The sequence below is a fragment of the Musca autumnalis genome, unplaced genomic scaffold (genome assembly GCF_047663935.1).
Source record: "Musca autumnalis isolate F117 unplaced genomic scaffold, ASM4766393v1 scaffold_2, whole genome shotgun sequence".
NCBI classification, from domain to species: Eukaryota; Metazoa; Arthropoda; class Insecta; order Diptera; family Muscidae; genus Musca; species Musca autumnalis.
The window spans coordinates 71452471-71465965 of NW_027411755.1; the positions used below are offsets into that span (position 1 = coordinate 71452471).

Sequence of the window (13495 nt, forward strand, 5' to 3'; positions counted from 1 at the left end):
TAACCTTGGAAAAATATTCTTTAAAAGTTCACGTTTTGTGGTCTAAGTAACCTTGGAAAAATATTCTTTAAAAATCCACATTTTGTGAACTAAGAGTCCTTTGGAAAAATATTCTTTAAAAATCCACGTTTTGTGATCTAAGAGTCCATTGGAAAAATATTCTTTAAAATCCACGTTTTGTGATCTAAGAGTCCATTGGAAAAATATTCTTTAAAAATCCACGTTTTGTGATCTAAGAGTCCATTGGAAAAATATTCTTTAAAAATCCACGTTTTGTGATCTAAGAGTCCATTGGAAAAATATTCTTTAAAAATCCACGTTTTGTGATCTAAGAGTCCATTGGAAAAATATTCTTTAAAAATCCGCGTTTTGTGAACTACGAGTCCATTGGAAAAGTATTCTTTAAAAATCCACGTTTTGTGATCTAAGAGTCCTTTGGAAAAATATTCTTTAAAAATCCACGTTTTGTGTTCTAAGTAACCTTGGAAAAATATTCTTTAAAAATCCACGTTTTGTGTTCTAGGTAACCTTGGAAAAATATTCTTTAACAATCCACGTTTTGTGGTCTAAGTAACCTTGGAAAAATATTCTTTAACAATCCACGTTTTGTGGTCTAAGTAACCTTCGAAAAATATTCTTTAAAAATCCACGGTTTGTGGTCTAAGTAACCTTGGAAAAATATTCTTTAAAAATCCACGGTTTGTGGTCTAAGTAACCTTGGAAAATTATTCTTTAAAAATCCACGTTTTGTGGTCTAAGTAACCTTGAAAAAATATTCTTTAAAAATCTACGTTTTGTGGTCTAAGTAACCTTGGAAAAATATTCTTTAAAAATCCACGTTTTGTGGTCTAAGTAACCTTGGAAAAATATTCTTTAAAAATCCACGTTTTGTGGTCTAAGTAACCTTGGAAAAATATTCTTTAAAAATCCACGTTTTGTGATCTAAGAGTCCATTGGAAAAATATTCTTAAAAATCCACGTTTTGTGATCTAAGAGTCCATTGGAAAAATATTCTTTAAAAATCCACGTTTTGTGATCTAAGAGTCCATTGGAAAAATATTCTTAAAAATCCACGTTTTGTGATCTAAGAGTCCATTGGAAAAATATTCTTTAAAAATCCACGTTTTGTGATCTAAGAGTCCATTGGAAAAATATTCTTTAAAAATCCACGTTTTGTGATCTAAGAGTCCATTGGAAAAATATTCTTTAAAAATCCGCGTTTTGTGAACTAAGAGTCCATTGGAAAAATATTCTTTAAAAATCCACGTTTTGTGATCTAAGAGTCCATTGGAAAAATATTCTTTAAAAATCCACGTTTTGTGATATAAGAGTCCATTGGAAAAATATTCTTTAAAAATCCACGTTTTGTGGTCTAAGTAACCTTGGAAAAATATTCTTTAAAAAACCACGTTTTGTGGTCTAAGTAACCTTGGAAAAATATTCTTTAAAAAACCACGTTTTGTGGTCTAAGTAACCTTGGAAAAATATTCTTTAAAAAACCACGTTTTGTGGTCTAAGTAACCTTGGAAAAATATTCTTTAAAAAACCACGTTTTGTGGTCTAAGTAACCTTGGAAAAATATTCTTTAAAAATCCACGTTTTGTGGTCTAAGTGACCTTGGAAAAATATTCTTTAAAAATCCACGTTTTGTGGTCTAAGTAACCTTGGAAAAATATTCTTTAAAAATCCACGTTTTGTGGTCTAAGTAACCTTGGAAAAATATTCTTTAAAAATCCACGTTTTGTGGTCTAAGTAACCTTGGAAAAATATTCTTTAAAAGTTCACGTTTTGTGGTCTAAGTAACCTTGGAAAAATATTCTTTAAAAATCCACGTTTTGTGGTCTAAGTAACTTTGGAAAAATATTCTTTAAAAATCCACGTTTTGTGGTCTAGGTAACCTTGGAAAAATATTCTTTAAAAATCCACGTCTTGTGGTCTAAGTAACCTTGGAAAAATATTCTTTAAAAATCCACGTTTTGTGGTCTAAGTAACCTTGGAAAAATATTCTTTAAAAGTCCACGTTTTGTGGTCTAAGTAACCTTGGAAAAATATTCTTTAAAAATCCACGTTTTGTGGTCTAAGTAACCTTGGAAAAATATTCTTTAAAAATCCACGTTTTGTGGTCTAAGTAACCTTGGAAAAATATTCTTTAAAAATCCACGTTTTGTGGTCTAAGTAACCTTGGAAAAATATTCTTTAAAAATCCACGTTTTGTGGTCTAAGTAACCTTGGAAAAATATTCTTTAAAAATCCACGTTTTGTGGTCTAAGTAACCTTGGAAAAATATTCTTTAAAAATCCACGTTTTGTGGTCTAAGTAACCTTGGAAAAATATTCTTTAAAAATCCACGTTTTGTGGTCTAAGTAACCTTGGAAAAATATTCTTTAAAAATCCACGTTTTGTGGTTTAAGTAACCTTGGAAAAATATTCTTTAAAAATCCACGTTTTGTGGTCTAAGTAACCTTGGAAAAATATTCTTTAAAAATCCACGTTTTGTGGTCTAAGTAACCTTGGAAAAATATTCTTTAAAAATCCACGTTTTGTGGTCTAAGTAACCTTGGAAAAATATTCTTTAAAAATCCACGTTTTGTGGTTTAAGTAACCTTGGAAAAATATTCTTTAAAAATCCACGTTTTGTGGTCTAAGTAACCTTGGAAAAATATTCTTTAAAAGTCCACGTTTTGTGGTCTAAGTAACCTTGGAAAAATATTCTTTAAAAATCCACGTTTTGTGGTCTAAGTAACCTTGGAAAAATATTCTTTAAAAATCCACGTTTTGTGGTCTAAGTAACCTTGGAAAAATATTCTTTAAAAATCCACGTTTTGTGGTCTAAGTAACCTTGGAAAAATATTCTTTAAAAATCCACGTTTTGTGGTTTAAGTAACCTTGGAAAAATATTCTTTAAAAATCCACGTTTTGTGGTCTAAGTAACCTTGGAAAAATATTCTTTAAAAATCCACGTTTTGTGGTCTAAGTAACCTTGGAAAAATATTCTTTAAAAATCCACGTTTTGTGGTCTAAGTAACCTTGGAAAAATATTCTTTAAAAATCCACGTTTTGTGGTCTAAGTAACCTTGGAAAAATATTCTTTAAAAATCCACGTTTTGTGGTCTAAGTAACCTTGGAAAAATATTCTTTAAAAATCCACGTTTTGTGGTTTAAGTAACCTTGGAAAAATATTCTTTAAAAATCCACGTTTTGTGGTCTAAGTAACCTTGGAAAAATATTCTTTAAAAATCCACGTTTTGTGGTCTAAGTAACCTTGGAAAAATATTCTTTAAAAATCCACGTTTTGTGGTCTAAGTAACCTTGGAAAAATATTCTTTAAAAATCCACGTTTTGTGGTTTAAGTAACCTTGGAAAAATATTCTTTAAAAATCCACGTTTTGTGGTCTAAGTAACCTTGGAAAAATATTCTTTAAAAGTCCACGTTTTGTGGTCTAAGTAACCTTGGAAAAATATTCTTTAAAAATCCACGTTTTGTGGTCTAAGTAACCTTGGAAAAATATTCTTTAAAAGTCCACGTTTTGTGGTCTAGGTAACCTTGGAAAAATATTCTTTAAAAATCCACGTTTTGTGGTCTAAGTAACCTTGGAAAAATATTCTTTAAAAGTCCACGTTTTGTGGTCTAAGTAACCTTGGAAAAATATTCTTTAAAAATCCACGTTTTGTGGTCTAAGTAACCTTGGAAAAATATTCTTTAAAAGTCCACGTTTTGTGGTCTAAGTAACCTTGGAAAAATATTCTTTAAAAGTCCACGTTTTGTGGTCTAAGTAACTTTGGAAAAATATTCTTTAAAAGTCCACGTTTTGTGGTCTAAGTAACTTTGGAAAAATATTCTTTAAAAATCCACGTCTTGTGGTCTAAGTAACCTTGGAAAAATATTCTTTAAAAATCCACGTTTTGTGGTCTAAGTAACCTTGGAAAAATATTCTTTAAAAGTCCACGTTTTGTGGTCTAAGTAACCTTGGAAAAATATTCTTTAAAAATCCACGTTTTGTGATCTAAGAGTCCTTTGGAAAAATATTCTTTAAAAATCCACGTTTTGTGATCTAAGAGTCCTTTGGAAAAATATTCTTTAAAAATCCACGTTTTGTGATCTAAGAGTCCTTTGGAAAAATATTCTTTAAAAATCCACGTTTTGTGATCTAAGAGTCCTTTGGAAAAATATTCTTTAAAAATCCACGTTTTGTGATCTAAGAGTCCTTTGGAAAAATATTCATTAAAAATCCACGTTTTGTGATCTAAGAGTCCTTTGGAAAAATATTCTTTAAAAATCCACGTTTTGTGATCTAAGAGTCCTTTGGAAAAATATTCTTTAAAAATCCACGTTTTGTGATCTAAGAGTCCTTTGGAAAAATATTCTTTAAAAATCCACGTTTTGTGATCTAAGAGTCCTTTGGAAAAATATTCTTTAAAAATCCACGTTTTGTGATCTAAGAGTCCTTTGGAAAAATATTCTTTAAAAATCCACGTTTTGTGATCTAAGAGTCCTTTGGAAAAATATTCTTTAAAAATCCACGTTTCGTGATCTAAGAGTCCTTTGGAAAAATATTCTTTAAAAATCCACGTTTTGTGATCTAAGAGTCCTTTGGAAAAATATTCTTTAAAAATCCACGTTTTGTGATCTAAGAGTCCTTTGGAAAAATATTCTTTAAAAATCCACGTTTTGTGATCTAAGAGTCCTTTGGAAAAATATTCTTTAAAAATCCACGTTTTGTGATCTAAGAGTCCTTTGGAAAAATATTCTTTAAAAATCCACGTTTTGTGATCTAAGAGTCCTTTGGAAAAATATTCTTTAAAAATCCACGTTTTGTGATCTAAGAGTCCTTTGGAAAATTATTCTTTAAAAATCCACGTTTTGTGATCTAAGAGACCTTTGGAAAAATATTCTTTAAAAATCCAAGTTTTGTGATGTAAGAGTCTTTTGAAAAAAATTCTTTAAAAATCCACGTTTTGTGCTCTAAGTGCCCTTGGAAAAATATTCTTTAAAAATCCACGTTTTGTGCTCTAAGTGCCCTTGGAAAAATATTCTTTAAAAATCCACGTTTTGTGCTCTAAGTGCCCTTGGAAAAATATTCTTTAAAAATTCACGTTTTGTGATGTAAGAGTCTTTTGAAAAAAATTCTTTAAAAATCCACGTTTTGTGATGTAAGAGTCTTTTGAAAAAAATTCTTTAAAAATCCACGTTTTGTGATGTAAGAGTCTTTTGAAAAAAATTCTTTAAAAATCCACGTTTTGTGATGTAAGAGTCTTTTGAAAAAAATTCTTTAAAAATCCACGTTTTACGGTCTAAGAGTCCTTTGGAAAAATATTCTTTAAAAATCCACGTTTTGTGGTCTAAGAGTCCTTTGGAAAAATATTCTTTAAAAATCCACGTTTTGTGGTCTAAGAGTCCTTTGGAAAAACATTCTTTAAAAATCCACATTTTGTGGTCCACGAGTCCTTTGGAAAAATATTGTTTAAAAATCCACGTTTTGTGGTCTAAGAGTCCTTTGGAAAAATATTCTTTAAAAATCCACATTTTGTGGTCTACGAGTCCTTTGGAAAAATATTGTTTAAAAATCCACGTTTTGTGGGAAAAATATTCTTTAAAAAGCAATGATGTAAGAGTCCTCTAAAAATATTCTTTAAAAAGCAATGATGTAAGAGTCCTCTAAAAATATTCTTTAAAAATCCTAAGTCTAAGAGTTCTTTAGGAAAAATATTCTATAAAAATCCACGTTTTGTGGCTAAAGAGTCCTTTGTGAAAAATATTCTTTAAAAATCCACGTTCTGTGGTCTAAGAGATCTTCCAAAAATATTTTTTTTTTAATCCACGCTTTGTGGTCTAAGAGTCTTTTGGAGAAATATTCTTTAAAAATCCACGTTTTGTAATCCAAGAGTCCTTTATAAAAATATTCTATAAAAATCCACGTTTTGTGGTCTAATAGTCCTTTGGAAAATTATTCATTAAAAACCAAAGTTTTGTGATGTTAGTGTCCTTTGAAAACAATTCTTTAAAAATTTACGTTTTGTGGTCTAAGGAGGCTTAAAAATATTCTTTAAAAACCCATGTTTTGTGGTTTAAGTGCCCTTGGAAAAATATTTTTTTAAAATGAACGTTTTGTGGTCTAAGTGCCCTTGGAAAAACATTTTTTAAAAATGAACGTTTTGTGGTCTAAGTGCGCTTGGAAAAATATTCTTTAAAAATCCACGTTTTGTGGTCTAAGAGTCATTGGGAAATATTCTTTAAAAGTCCACCGTGTGTGGTCCAAGAGTCCTTTGGAAAAATGTTTTTTAAAAATCCACGTTTTGTGGTCTAAGAGTCCTTTGAAAAAAGAGTCCTTTGGAAACATATTCTTTAAAAATCCACGTTTTGTTGTCTAAGAGTCCTTTGAAAAAATATTCGTTAAAAATCCACTCTTTAAAAATTCACGTTTTGTGATGTAAGAGTCTTTTGAAAAATACTCTTTAAAGTCCACGTTTTGTGATTTAAGAGACCTTTGAAAAATATTTTTTAAAAATCCACGGTTTGTGGTCTAAGTGCCTTTGTAAAAATATTCTTTAAAAATCCATGTTGTGTGGTCTAAGAGCCCTTGGAAAATTATTCTTTAAAAATCCACGTTTTCCGGTCTAAGGTTGCTTTGCAAATGTTCTTTAAAAATCCATTTTCCGGTCTAAGGTTTCTTTGCAAATATTCTTTAAAAATCCACGCCTTGTGGTCTAAATGCCCTTGGAAAAAATATTCTTTAAAATTTAACGTTTTGTCGTCTAAGAGTCCTGGGGAAAATATTCTTTAAAATTAAACATTTTGTGGTATATAATTTTACACGTCTGTACTGTTGAGTTCATTCATGGAACTCCACTTCCCTGTAAATAATTTCAAGTAAAGTTATCTGGGTCAATCAATAATGCCTTAATATTCATTCATTTATTTTTTATTCATTCATCAAACACTTTAAGAGCATAAATTATGAAAACTGTTTCATTGCTGTCCAAGTTTCCGTTTCATGTGAAACAGAACAAAAATGAATTTCCATTTTAATTTTAAAAAGATTTTTATATCCATCACTTCGCTTTTTGTTGCTGCTGCCATTATTGCGATTTTTTTGGATATAAATCTGTTGGCCACAGCAACAAACACAAAAACCAGCCAGGCCAGTTATCCTTTGAGTAGCATAGCTCACTTCTGTGTGTGTGCTTTTTTTGTAACTATAAATTAATTGCATTTTAAAACCATTTATTTTACATTATACTATCTCTTCTTTTGCAATCGAGAGGGAATTTTTCGTTCGTTAAGTTACAAAAAAAGCGATCTATGCAAAAAATAATATAATTTTTCATTGAATAATGTCCAATTTGTTATTTATTGTCAATTGAACAGTTGCAAGATTGTTGGTGGAGCGAATTGTCGATAATTATCCGATAGTTTTGTGATAACATTTATTTTTATTTATTTGTTTAATTTCTCAATCTAAAGAGATTTATACTTACTTTCAATGGTATGGCCCATACATAGTGTGCTATCCAAAAGAAGGACATGATATTGAGGGTATCCTCAGACATCAAATTTGTTATGGCTCCAATGTCATTTAGAGCTGTGAAAAAACAGAAGAAGAAGAGGAAGATGTTAATAAAATACTGTAAAATATTGGCAGTATAAAATAAAAAATGTTTGAATCTACGATTAGATTGCAAATTTTTTCGTTGTCCATAACTGAGATTAAAGTAACAGTTCAACCATCAATTATCAAGGGAAAGTAAACAGTAATTTCTCCTGCGATATATATGTATATAATAAACAAATTAGTTGTTGACTGTTTTAACCCAAAACTAGCATTTACGAATAGTACTCCAAATAATATTCCGCTTTTGAAGTATAGCAAAGTTCTAACAGACGCGTCTACAGGTTGCGGAATGCCCATTATTCACATAGGGCGACTATGAATCCAATTAACAATCGCGATAAGTTCAGCGGATCTTGGGAAAGAATGTCGGAAAACAGTAACAGGACCAGCTCTTAAACTGTGCTTAAGCAAAAGTGTTGAACTTTTGTTTTGGAGGTAAACGAAGATGTGGGTCGATACAGACTTTCTTGAACCTTTGTGCCTATATCAAGGCACATTTGGAAGAAATAGTACGATTTAAGAAGTTTCAGCCAAACCGAATACTAAGTTTGTAAGATTTGTTTGTAGCGGCACAATTTTTATAGACATTATCTCCTTGGTATCTTTCCTACGCCACCCCTGTAGGGAAGATACCAAGGAACGGTCCTGACCGGCTTTAATTTGGCAAATTCCAGGACTTGTCTTGGTCCAACTTTCATCTCAAGTGGACACTGACCTCCCAGTGCTCTCATCTTCGGTACTGCCTTTAACACCCGTTAATGAAAGTGAGCAAGCATATTTTTTTCGTTCTTTTCTTTTTTATTGAATCTTTCACAAAATGAAATTAAAATTAGAATAACACGGTGTGCCTTAACCAAATTTAAATGGAAGGTGCTTACACCTGGGAAGTTTTTGCAGATTCTGAAACTACAATGCTCATAGGAGGCGATACAGTCAGTGCACTGTCTCAATTTGAACTTCTATATCTCAAAAACGGTAACACCTACGAAAATATCATAAAGGTCAATCATGTGGAGAATTTTCACATCTACAACATTTTCTTTAGTCTCATTTACATAGGACTCGCGGTTTCCAAGCAAAATCGAGAAACCTAAAAAACCCCTAAAAATGTGAATTTAAATCGCGATTTATTTGAAAATCCCTCCGGCGATTTTTTTGTTTCTTGATATTTCTCATCTATGAGCATCGTAGTTTCAGAATCTGCAAAAACTTTCCATTTAAAATTAGTTAAGGCGCACCGTGATAAGTATTCACTCTCCCTACGTTACGTGGAGGGTATCTCTTCTTCTTATTCGATTGTGTCCTTCGAAGTTTAACAGTTGGCGAGCCAGGAGATTTGGATGCACTATAAGTATGGCTTTGTAAGAATGCACAGCGGATCCACCCATTGGCCAAAAATAAAAAAATTAATGTCAATATTTTGGTACAACATCTGGCAACACTGACAGCTATGACATGGACCTTTTTTGTTTCATTCGAACGCGATCTTCTTAAGATTAGCTCCAAAAATCGAAACTAATACGTATTGCAAAATGTTATGGTGGATTTTGAAGGAGGATGTAATGGCTTAATTTCCTTTAAAAAATTGTGTTTTAGCGTGTTGTGGTATTCCAGTTAGCTGTATATATTCTTAGTGTATTTTGTAATGCCAATTCGATCATATACTTAAATTTGACCTAAGGTTTTAGTGATGATGCCCACCACTGCCCACCTCGGGAATAATTTTCCAAAGTAGGTCATGGGTTTAAGATTATTCAGTATTTAAATCAGCTGTCATCTACTGCTGGACTATAAATGGTGGGTCGCTTCTTTCAGGACGAATGCTATAAGATCTATATTAAAAATTTTACCAATTTTCAGACAAAAATGTTTATTTTTTTAATCCGCTAAATTGGTTAGATTTTATGTGTTTTGCAGATTGTTTTGTATCCCCAAGCCTTTGTTCATGTCAAACAAAACAATTCTTACCGTATACCCCCTCCAGATGGGAAAGGGGGGAGAATGTAACGCTCGTGATTTCTTAAAACAATCCTCACAGCAGCAGAAAGCTGTAACCGGCTCATTGGCTTGATATTTACACTGGAAATATTTTTGGCCACTTTCTCCATACAAGTGGATCCAGTGTGGAATGGCAACATTTCTGTATTTCTTCGTCAATTTGTAGCAACCACTGCATTTGGTTGTACTTTAGTTTAATTATACCCTACACCACTATGTGGGGAGGGTATTATAAGTTGGTTTTGGCCAAAAAGTTTGTAGGGCATCAAAATAATGGTCTCGACGAGCTGAGACGATCTGGCTATGTGTGTCCGTCCGTCCGTCTGTCCATCTAAACCTTGTAATCACGCTACAGGTCGAAATTTTGATCGAATCGTCACGAAATTTTGGATGTTGATGGGGTCCCAGAAGGGAAGAAGCCTATTGATTTTGGTGATGGTCGGATAATGTTTAGGGCTCTTAATGGGCAAAAAACTTAGGTGGATAAAAAGACAACGTCCACAGCGAATATCTCACCTTATGTATGGGGTATACCAAAAGCAAATCCTGACAATGAAAGTATAAAATATCACCTTTCTAATGATGTAAAGTAGGTTCTCGTAGGTGATGAAACAACGAAGATATCACAATAGTAGCAAATAAAACCCATTTTTGCGATTTTAATTATAATGACAAATATCACAGCTTTGGTTGGAAACTTTCCAAAAGCAAAGCCTGACTATGAAAGTAGAAGATCCCGTCTTTACAATGATGCAAACTAGGTCGGCGTAGGTAACCATATAACGGAGATATCGCAATAGTCGGTAATACATCCCATTTTTCTATTTTTTTGGATATCCCGCTACAGATCGCAATTTTGGTCGGATCGTGACGAAAATTTGAGGGTTTCACAGATGAAAAAGCCTATTGATTTTAGTGATGGTCGGATAATATTTAGGGGTCGTAATGGGCAAAAAACTTATTTGCGTAAAAATAAAACGTTTTTTTCCAAAGCGGAATGTCTCAGCATCTATATGGGGTATACCAAAAGCAAATCCTGACAATGAAAGTAACAAATATCACCTTTCTAATAATGTAAAGTAGGTGATCAAACAACGAAGATATCACAATAGTAACAAATAAAACCCAAATTTTCATTTTTGAGATTTTAATTATAATGACAAATAGCACAGCTTTGGTTGGAATCTTTCCAAAAGCAAAGCCTGGCTATGAAAGTAGAAGATCCTATCTTTACAATGACGCAAACTAGGTCGGCGTAGGTGACCTACTAACGGAGATATCGCAATAGTCGGTAATACATCCCAATTTTGATCGGATCATCACAAAATTTCGAGGGTTAGTGGGGGTCTCACAGGAGAAGAAGCCTATTGATTTTGGTCATGGTCGGGTAATATTTACAAAAAGCAAAACCTTGCGATGAAAGTAGAAAATATTACCTTTACAACGATGTAACGTAGGCTGTCGTTGGTGGTCAAACAACGAAGATATCGCAATATTCGGTAATAGAACTCAACTTTTCATTTTCGCGATTTTAATAATAATGACGGATATCACACCTTTGGTTGGGGACCTTCCGGATCATCACGAAATTTTCTCACAGAGATAGAAGCCTATTGATGTTGGTGTTGTCGATAGTACTCAAATATAAAATTAAATATTAATTATTTTGGTTCAGTTCTCCTTAAGTCATTTGGTATAAAAGCCAGATAGGTGAAAACTTTCGTATCTCCCTAAATGAAATTTTTTCGTTTATGAAGATGAAGATTATGCACACAGGTAGTGGTGTAGGGTATAACATAGTCGGCCCCGTACCGACTATAACCTTTTCTCACTTGTTTGATTTAATTTTGAGTCTATGTGTTGTTTCCATTTCACTTCACTTGTTCCTATTGTGGTATTTGCGTATTGAATATATTTATAGTAGGACATGACTTTGGCCTTAACGTGAATGTTACATGGCTACATTTGTTTGCATTTACAGAAATTCTTCATTTGCTTAACCAATCGTTCAAAAATTAAATGTAAGATTGTAGGTTATTCGATGTTTTTATGGAATCTTCGTGTAGGCTGACAAAAGCTGTATGGTCCGCAAAGGTAGAAGTATGTGTATCAGAACTAGTTGGCATATCACAAGTAAATATTACATAAAGGAAGGGGCCCAGAATATTTCCTTGAGGAAGTTTATTGTTTTGAGACTAGAAAATGTGCCGTCTTTCTTTACTTTGAAGTTTCGGTCAGATAAGTAGCTTCTAAGAAGTTTGTGGGTATTGGTTGGTAGTAATTCGCATATTTTATAAGGGAGCCATTTGTGCTACACCTTATCGAAAGCTTGTGAAATGTCTATAAATAGAGCTGAGCAATACTGTTTTTTCTCGAAGGCTTCTCGGATATATGTTACTATTCGATGTATTTGTTCAATGGTGCTATGTTGTTTGCAGAATCCGAATTGGTGATTTGGAATAATGTTTGTTAGAGTTGTGTAGTTCCGGAATGACCTAGTTCCAAGGAACTATTCCGGACAAGGAACTATTGGAACTATATCCACCTCTTGCGTTCATATAGTTCCTTTAGTAGATATAGTTCCTCTTGTGCTTTCCTTTCTTACTTTAAGATATAGTTCCTCTTGTGCATTCCTTTCTTCCTTTAATTCCACACTAACTTCGATATTTCTCGTTCGTTTCGATCATTATAAAGATGAGCCCACATTGTTAAATAAACGTTAATCACATGCACCTTTCATCGCTGCAATTTACTTATTTTTATGTCAATTCATTCACCAACGATGAAAACAAAAAGAGCGATGAAAAAGAAAGATTTGTTAAATTATTTCGATTTTGGAACTATTTAGAATAAAGGAAACAGAAGGAACGATGAACGAAAAAGATTCATGGAACTATATCGCTCTCGGAAATATTTGGAACGAAGGAAACAGAAAGAACGAAGAAAGAGAAAAATTCATGGAACTGTATCGCTCTCTGTTACCAAACGTTGAAAAGAACTCTATGAATTGATCCTTGTTTATGTTATATCTCGACAATATATCGCCGAAATGACGAGATCTGTTCAAGCAATTGAAATTGATGTTGCTTGGATATGATCGGTGCGATATTCTGGCAATGGGTAGTGTTTTGTTTTGTTGCGTATAATTACAGCAGAACCGTCACAGGCTCTTCCACTCGGGTGATTTGTATGGTATGTTGTGTATTCATTAATTCGGAAACAGTTTTAGCTCCGAAGTGTGTTTCGGATACAAGTAAGATGTTTATTTTATGGGTATGTAGGTAGTTTTCGACTTCATGTTTATGTTGGCTTAAGCCGTTTGCGTTCCAATACCATATTTTCATTGGAGTCATTTTTGGTTTAACATGGATTAGGCGTCGCGTTAGAACCCATACCTAACTTTTTACCCTCCACCATGAAATATTCTGAAGTCATATGGAAAAATTAATTCTAACAATTTTATGTGGAGATTTTTTTTAGCCATGGGAACCCAAATACCTACTTTTAGCTATTTCAGTCAGATAAAAACGGGTAGTACCCTTACGTGGTCCAATGTACCTCAACGTCAGCTAATGTCCACAAATTTTAGTGAAAAAGTCTTGTGACCCCTCACGACTATGGGATTAAGCCTGACTATTTTGAAAAACAAAATAGAAGTCGTCATCCCAAATAAAAAACGCCAACCCTCCTAACTGATCAAGAATATTTGTACTTTATAGGGCCGCAAATGATTATTTCAATGCGTTACAAACGGAAAAACAAACTTAATATGCGTCCATACTATGGTGGAGTGTATAAAAAAAGAAAAACAATTCTTTCACAAGTTGATGACCCCCACAAATGTTTAAAGATTATAATCTGCGAATCTGCTCCTGGAATGTTCGGAC

General features: G+C 32.7%; 1 protein-coding gene across 1 annotated transcript in view; it reads right to left on the reverse strand.

Annotated features, from left to right (window-relative positions):
• The window catches only part of Sur (Sulfonylurea receptor), a 336340-nt gene that overhangs the window by 171813 nt on the left and 151032 nt on the right, over positions 1-13495 (reverse strand). The window contains exon 7 of the mRNA XM_073967904.1: positions 7477-7580. Coding sequence (XP_073824005.1) covers positions 7477-7580 — 104 coding nt within the window. The remainder of the gene's footprint in view (positions 1-7476; positions 7581-13495) is intronic.